At 45.5% G+C, this 8,959-nt stretch overlaps 1 protein-coding gene across 1 annotated transcript; it reads left to right on the forward strand.

The window, feature by feature from the left end:
* The first annotated feature begins 7,943 nt into the window (after positions 1-7,943).
* LOC123845630 (olfactory receptor 10J4-like) lies at positions 7,944-8,959 on the forward strand. Its single transcript, XM_045876352.2, is given in 2 exon segments — positions 7,944-8,430; positions 8,433-8,959. Coding segments are annotated over 2 exon segments (1,014 nt in total).

Raw genomic sequence — 8,959 nt, forward strand, 5'->3', positions numbered from 1 at the left:
TACCTTAGACATACACAGTTTCTATTTGTTAATTTTATTTTAATAAAGCTAGGGGTCGGGGTGGGAGAGAGAATGCTGGTGAAGGAGCCCTACAGCACTCCCACAAAGCCCCAAGCCAGACTGGAGCTGGAGGAAAGAGGACGGCAGAGCAGTGGTCTTAAGACAAAAAGAAGCTACCCAGGGGCGCCTGGGTGGCTCAGTCGTTAAGCGTCTGCCTTCGGCTCAGGTCATGATCCCAGGGTCCTGGGATCGAGCCCCGCATCGGGATCCCTGCTCGGTGGGAAGCCTGCTTCTCCCTCTCCCACTCCCCCTCCTTGTGTTCCCTCTCTCGCTGTGTCTCTGTCAAATAAATAAAATCTTTAAGAAAAAAAAAAGCTACCCAGCAAGCTAGACAGAGATGGATGGACATCCAGACAGAAAGGACTAGATATGTTTGACCATATGTAACTAGTTTTGGGAAAATGTTTTGCTGTTCTGATTAAAAAAAAAAATTGAATTATAGATACTTCAAAACTGACAAGAGGGTCCAATTACTAAAATTGAGAAAACAAAAGTTGCACTGGAAGAGACAGACTTACAGTATGCTACATGGCTCAGAATAATATTTGCATATTATAATGACGTATGTTCTCAAAACAGATTTAATTTTTAGTGGGAGGATGACAGGAGAAGTATGTGGGTATGTCTGTGTTCATGTGTAATAGTGTGAGCAAGCTGGGAAGGCAAGAGAGGATGCCTAAAATCTAGGAATTAAGAAATATAATTATAGGCATTTTACATAAAATAGAAGCAGCAGAAATATGGAGGTGAATACCCTGAGGAGGCAGAAGAGCTGACTTCTAAGAGGCAAGAATCACAGGTGGATAGAGAACTGTTTTAATAATGAAGTGCCATTTTGTATTTTTAATTCTGCATTTGTATTATTTATAAAAACTAAATTCAATTGTAAAAATTCAGTTTGACTTTTGGATGACTAGAAATGGTGTACATATAACCAGAAAATGAATCAGTCAAACAAAAGCCTGGCGAAGAAACAAACAGAGTAAGAAATCGTAGTAAATGGAAAATAGAGGATGACAGTAATACTCAGCAATATCTCTAATTATAAAAGATGTGAGGGGATTAAGTTAATCAATTGAAACAAAAGGCTCTCAGACTGAATTTTAATAATCTGACACTACACTATTAAAATAAAATGAAACCGGTTGAAAATGAAGAGGTTGAAATGGAATCCAGGAACATGCTGACAAAAAAAGTTGATGTATCACTAACATCAGACAGAATCGTATACCAAGTGAAAACCAGTAAAGGACCTAGACTATTGATAAGCAAAATAATTCGCCAGGATATTATTCCATTCATGAATTTATAAGGTCCTAACAGCCTTGCTTCACTTTATATTATGCAAAAATTGGTAAAACTACTGGAAGAAATTTAATACCCAAACACAGGAGATAGTCACACAGTTCTCTCTGAAACTAATAAAACAATCAATGGGTCAAGGGAGCTAAAAAGGGCAGAAGAACAATTAACAAGCCTGATCTAAAAGCCTAACCTTCTTACTGAGAATGGTCACTATCCTGACCCCACAGGACGCAACAAATTGTGAAATATTGGTATTATATAAATAATTTTCATTGACCACAATGCATTAAGAAATCAAGCCCCTTCCCAAAAAAGTAGTCAAACCCTTGATTACCCCTCCCCTTAGATGGGAATATTTACTTCATAAACACTTACATACCAGCCATTATTCTAAGCACCTTCAAATATTTACTCATTCAATCTTTGTAACAGCTGTTTGAGGAAGTACTATCATTCCCCACATCTTACAAATGAGGCAATGGAGACAAGGAGAGAAGGAACAACTCCCCCAAAGAGGGACGGAGAGAAAGAAACCCAGCTCTGTGACTCCAGGATCTGAGCTCTTGACTCTTGCCTCACGCTTATTCTGTTCAGAAACATCTAAGTAAACAGAGTTAAAGAAGACATAGAAACAAAATTTTTTAAATACACAGTACTACAACTTAAAACAGAAGCACTACATATCAAAATAAATGAGAAACATCCAGAGCAGTTCTCAGAAATTTATAGCTTTATATATTTACTGTAAGAGGGAAGATAAATAAAAAATTCTAATCCAAAAAGCTTAGAAAAGAACAAAATAAACCCAAAGGAAGTAGAAAAATATAACAAAGTAGAATTTAAAATACCAAAGTAAACATGAAACAACAGAAATATTTTTTTAATTTTATTTTATGTTGTTAGTCACCATACATCATTAGTTTTTGATGTAGTGTTCCATGATTCATTGCGTATAACACCCAGTGCTCCTTTCAATGTGTGTCCTCCTTAATACCCATCACCAGGCTAACCCATCCCCCCAACCCCCTCCCCTCTAAAACCCAGTTTGTTTCTCAGAGTCTATAGTCTCTCATGATTCATCTCCCCCTCCGATTCCCCCCCTTCATTTTTCCCTATTTTTAACATATATTGCATTATTTGTTTCAGAGGTACAGATTTGTGATTCAACAGTCTTGCACAATTCACAGCGCTTACCAGAGCACATACCCTCCCCAGTGTCTATCACCCAGCCGCCCCATCCCTCCCACCCACCCCACCACTCCAGCAACCCTCAGTTTGTTTCCTGAGATTAAGAATTCCTCATATCACTGAGGTCATATGATACATGTCTTTCTCTGTTTGACTTATTTCGCTCAGCATAACACCCTCCAGTTCCATCCACGTCATTGCAAATGGCAAGATCTCATTCCTTTTGATGGCTGCATAATATTCCATTGTATATATATACCACCTCTTCTTTATCCATTCATCTGTCGATGGACATCTTGGCTCTTTCCACAGTTTGGCTATTGTGGACATTGCTGCTATAAACATCGGGGTACATGTACCCCTTCGGATCCCTACTTTTGTATCTTTGGGGTAAATACCCAGTAGTGCAATTGCTGGATCCTATGGTAGCTCTATTTTCAACTTTTTGAGGAACCTCCATACAGTTTTCCAGAGTGGCTGCACCAGCTTGCATTCCCACTAACAGTGTAGGAGGGTTCCCCCAGAAATGTTATTTTTTAAAACTTGGAATCTTTGGAAAGATCAATTTAAAACAACCTTCAACAATGAAGATAAATCAGACAGACAAAGCAAAATCAGGAAAAAGGCCACAAGGGCAGGTACACATAAAATAACTATAAAAACATACTTGAAACAACTTTAAATATTTGAAAAAGTACATAAAATGGGCAAACTCATAGGAAGATATAAATTACCATAATTATACCAAGAATAAAAAATTTATTAGACTAATAACTCTACAAAAATGGAAAAGCAGTGCAAAAAAAAAAATCTACCCTTTCAAAAAAACAAACAAGATACCAGGTTCAGAGCTTACAGAAGGCGTAAAATTCCCCCACCATTTAAAAACATTGCTAATTGCAAACGTTTGATACCAAAAATAGGCAAAGAAGAGAAAAATATTTAAGAGATAATTATTGGCAAATAATGGGTAGATGAAAAAAGTAGCTAATTGAATTCAATGGGGTATATTGGTCTTGGTCTTTGACTAAGAGTTTTCCTTAAAAATGAACGCATGAACATTAGAAAAATCTCTTAATGTAATTCACCACCCTAACCAATTAAAGAGTAAAAAGCATATAATTGTATCCATGGATATAGAAAAGGAAGCAGCTGAAAATTTAGTAGCCTTCTCGTGATAAACTTGCAGATAGACCGGGAATAGAAGGGAACCTCCTTCGTCTGATAGAGGGCATCTGTCAGGGATGTACAGCAAGCATCCCCTTTCATGGGGACTAAAGCATGAGAAGCACTTTAAAGATTTGAGGGAGAGAGCACGCGTGAGCAAGCGCCGGAGCGTGAGAGGGAGGGGCAGAGGCAGAGAGAGAATCTCAAGCAGAGTCCCAGCAGAGCGCAGAGCCTCATGTGGGGCTCGATCTCAGGACTCTGGGATCACAACCTGAGCCAAAACCAGGAGTGGGATGCTTAACCAAATGAGCCACCCTGGTGCCCCATGAGAAGCATTTCAGTTAAAATTTGAAAAAAGGAAAAATGCCCCTAAAACGGCTAGCATTCGATACTATATGATAGCTCATCACTGGGTGCAACGAGATATAAAAAGTCAGAACGGAAAAGACAAAACTGCCAAAATAGACAGATGATGTAATCAATGTATTTTCTCCCTTCTCAGAAAAAAACGCCATCCACTCCAGATTTTTCAGTCTTTTTACATCTAAACTCATCTTATGTCAGATAAACATACACTAAGAATCCTCCATTTTCTAAAGATGTACTCGTTTTCCAGTTCATAATTTCAATATATCAGGGTTTCCTTTTCTTTCTCATGGGTTTCAAATCCCTTGTATTTCTAATTCCAAAGAGCTGCATAAATATTTGAATGGAACTACTGGAAAACCTGCAAAGGAGGGACATGGACAATTAACTGATTATCTTTAGGTCTTGGTAAAACCTGCTGCCCCCCCGCCAAGCTTTCCTGTAGGTGCCCTGCAGACGGCTTCCATGGTCCAACAAGGCTGCACCCTGGGCCCCCCAGCAGTGGTAAATACTCTACATACGTCTCTCTCTCTCCACTGTGGGGCTCCCTGGTCTTAATGGCTTATGAGGCCAAGTGGTTCCAGGTTCTCCCGAGTCAATGCTTTGGGGCCATGAGAGATTAATAAACTGCCCTTCTTTCAAGTACTCATGCCTCAGTCTGCTGGTTCTTAGAAAGGGAGCCTCTCCTACTTTGACAGGTGTCTAAGAGAAAGGCACAGAGCAGGCACCAGAACTAGGAAACACCCAGGAGCCAAAGTCCCAGGGAAGCTGGTGGATCTGGGGTCTGATCTGCCTTCAACCTGTGGGAAGGCCTGTCTGGGGCTCACGGCAGGAAAGGCAAATAAGGCTGGGTCTGCTGTCGGCACAAATGTGGGGGGAGATGTAGGAGAGGCAGAGTGACTCCAGGCAGGCCTCCCTTTGCATCACCTTCCTCAGGACGAGGTCCTCCGCTTTCCCTGGCCATACGCGGCGATGCTCTGGAGGGGGGGCGTGCAAAGCAGGGCTGCTCGCACGCAGCACAGATGCCACGGCCCCGGTTTCTGCTCTGTTCCCTGCACCTGGCTCGTGGGCTGTGCTCCGCGAGTACTTGTTGAAAGCGTCTAGGAGTGAATGAGTCACAGTTCCAGAACGTTCGAATTGGAAGGGGCCGCGGAGACCCGAGTGTGAGTGGCTTGCCTAATAAAGCCGCACCCTTAAACACCGCTGGGTCCTGAGCCAAGGGCTCCTCTCCATCTACTGAGCAGAGCAGGACGGCGCCCTGATGCAAAGGCTTCGCTCCTGTGGGAAACCCCAGGCTGCCTGCACACACACGCTCTGTGGGATTGGGCCGATGAGCCCCCTGTCTAATGAGATCCCCAGACATCAGGAGATTTGGATCTTGCTGCTACAGCTGTCTTGGGGATAGTCACTGTGGCTTTGGGGAGAGACCCCCCCCGAGTCCAGGAACACCGTCCTCCCTCACAGCCTACAATCCACACTTAAGGGGCAGGGCTATGGAAGGCACTGGAGAGCCTGGTGCTGCTCTCTGCTTCTCCTACATAGGGCCAATCAGGAGAGGAATTAACCGACAGGGCCTGGTGGGTTCTCAGACCGCCTCCTGGGCCTCCCTTCAGAAGGTTCTGTGGATCTGCGCCTGCTCCAGCCGAGCGGGAGCACTAGCTGTCGTGGGTCTGGCTCTCAAGCCTGACTCTCTGAAGCCGGCCTGGCGAGAGCTAAGTCGCCCCCCGTGACTCCGTAAAGCAGGGATTCTTGTCTCACTGGGTGGGGGCCTCACCGTCGCTGCTCTGTTGCCATGGATGCCACCCTTTCTCTCTTTTGTCCTGGGAATTCTGTCAAGGGGAAACATGAACGTACAGCCATGCTATCAAACTTTGGGAATAAAAAGCATCATAAATAAAAAAAAAAAAAAATCACTCAAAGGGTTATCCAAACATTAGCCTAAGAAAATCTCAGGCAGAACTTTCAGAGGGCTTAATCGGTCCATTGAGCCCAAAATAGAGCGTTCAGGGCATCACACAGGGTGAGCCAGGGGAACTGGGAACGTGCCGTCCAGCGCTCACCCTCTATCACGCTCCTGGTGTACGGGCCTGGTGGCGAGCCACGGAACCTCGGACTCTGATGGAGTCAACCTGATCGTCCCCTTTACACCAGAAAAAAACCTATTTCCTGAATGTAGAAGTCCCCACCATTTCCTGCCCCAGATATCAACCTGGGGCCAGGCTCACACATCAGGGCTTCATGAGTGCAGGGGCCCACGCAGGGGGTCCGGGACGTAGGTATGCCAGCAGAATCACTGCACTGGGGATGGCTCATCAGCCCAGCCCATACCCTCCCCCGTCCTGGGGGCCCGCTCCCCCACTGGCATGTTTCCTGCCCAGCCCCCTCCTCCTCCTGCTGCCTCCAAAATCTAGAAGAGCAACCCTGAACCTGCAAACTGCTGTATACATTCTAGCTAAAGACCAGCCACCTTCTAACCTTGAGCCGGGCTTGGGAGAGGAGAAGTGAGGATAAAAACAATGACCTACAACATTCATATCTTGACATCTGTGCTCATCTTTACCAATAGTGACCATTTATTGGTGGCCTTCTGTATACTGGACCCTCTGCCAAATGCCTTCCAGCCATCTTGTCATGTAATTCTTCCATCAGCCCTCTGTCGTGGAGATCGGTCCTGCCTTCACCTTATAGGGGCAGACACTCCAGCCTGAAGGGACAAATGTTTCTAGGGTCACACGTGAAGTAGGTGGAGCTGGGGTTTGTTCATGGGGGTGTCTGGACTCCAGACCAGCCCTAGCTCCATCCAAATTTCAGAATCTAGAACTGGACAGGAGGTGGGAAGTGGGGACTGGGTTTCTAAGTCAATGATTAAAGAAATCAATGACAAGAACCATCCATGAACATGAGAAAGAGTGCATGTGTTGGGGGAGGGGGTGTCTGACATACGAGAACCCAGTAGGGAGTGGGGAAGGGGAGGTTGGGTGAAGGAGCAGAAATTTCATGTACTGTTGGTCTCTTATATATCAAGAACTATGCTTGGCTTTCTACACATAGTAATTCATATGATCTCCATAGTAACACTGTGAGAATATATTATTCTATTTTATAGATGAGTAAATGCAGACAAATGAAGTGAGCAAAGAAAAGCATCCCTCCACTTACGCTGGGGTTAAAGCCAGAGACTTCTATAAACTTATAGTTACTGGTACTTCAAACCTTTAGGATGTTTCAGATGCTTTACTGCATTTAGAGACTAGAAAACAAGCAGAAATGACCCTCCACACAGAAGGGGACGAGGGTATTGAAACCAGTGGTATTTGGGGAACATAGGAAGGAAGCAAGGAGCAGGCTCTGGATCACAGACTGTCCCGGGTCCACACACAAGACTCTCATCAGGGGGAAAAGCAGTGTCTCCTCACTGCCTCTTCTAGACATTGGATTTTGAACTTGAACCATGAGGAAGGCAATGCTCTGTGCTGTGAGCAGAGCTGGAGCTGATCTCCTCCCTCCCAGAAGCGTGCCTCCAACCGCAATCTGTCCCTGGCTTGAATTCTTGTCTTACGGGTGTCCCTTCACAACTGGCTCTGGCAGGTGCAGCTGGACTAAAGCAGGTGAGCTGGGGTGGACATCCAACACCGTGCACTAGAGCCTTCTCTGCTCTGCATCTACTCCAGCCAAGCACGTGAGGTGCTTCTACCACTCCCTGCACATATTTACTCTCTTTCCCAACCCCCTGCATCAGCCCCCAGTGCCAGGTCCCTCAGAACCTTGGGAAGTCCTGGAGAACCCGGCCAGTGTCTGAAGACTGAGAGCTTTGGAAACCTGGAGCAACACCAGATTTGAGTGTTTGCACATGGCCAATGAGGACCCTGGACCAGCCTCCTGTTTCCAGCCTAGATGTTCAACCTTCCCGCTTCATCTCTTTCAGACCCAGATTCTCCTTGACGCCAAGACCCAACTTCACTGCTGTGACAGAGTTCACCTTTGAAGGCTTTTCCATTTTTGGGTGGCAGCACAGACTCATCCTCTTTGTGGTCTTTTTGGTCTTGTACCTGTTGACCCTCACGAGCAATGCCATCATCTTGATGGTTATCCGCCTCAACCGTCAGCTTCACACACCCATGTACTTCTTCCTGAGTGTCCTGTCCGTTTCTGAGACCTGTTACACCATGGCCATCATCCCCCAGATATTGTCCAGTCTCCTGAGCCCCCAACAAGCCATCTCCGTTCCAGACTGTGCCACTCAGCTCTTCTTCTAGCTCACCTTCGGCATCAACAACTGCTTCCTGCTCACGGCCATGGGGTACGACCGCTATGTGGCCATCTGCAACCCCCTACGGTACTCGGTCTCATGGGCAAAAAGACCTGTATACAGTTGGCAGGTGGATCCTGGAGCATTGGCCTGAGCACAGCCATCATTGAGGTGTCTTCTGTGTTCAGCCTGCCCTTCTATGAAGCCAACATCATCTCCCACTTCTTCTGTGACATCCAGCCCCTAATGAAGTTGGCCTGTGCTGACACCACCATCAAAGAATTTATTACTTTGCTCATCAGTCTGTACGTGCTTGTTCTGCCCATGGTGCTGATTTTCATCTATGTCCCGACGGTCTCCACCATCCTCAAGATAGCATCTGCTGAGGGCCGGAAAAAGGCTTTTGCTACCTGTGCCTCCCACCTCATTGTGGTCATCGTCCACTATGGCTGTACCTCCTTCATCTGCCTCAAACCCAAATCCCAAAATTCCCTGCAGGACAGACTCATCTCCGTGACCTACATGGTCGTCACCCCCCTACTGAGCCCTGTTGTATACAGCCTGAGGAACAAAGAGGTCAAGGATGTCTTGCTCAGAGCTTTAGGCAAAAAGCCCCTCTCTTAG

Source organism: Mirounga angustirostris, unplaced genomic scaffold, assembly GCF_029215605.1.
Source record: "Mirounga angustirostris isolate CCGP_5_RB_7025 unplaced genomic scaffold, mMirAng1.0.hap1 SCAF_6, whole genome shotgun sequence".
In the NCBI taxonomy this organism is placed as follows: Eukaryota; Metazoa; Chordata; class Mammalia; order Carnivora; family Phocidae; genus Mirounga; species Mirounga angustirostris.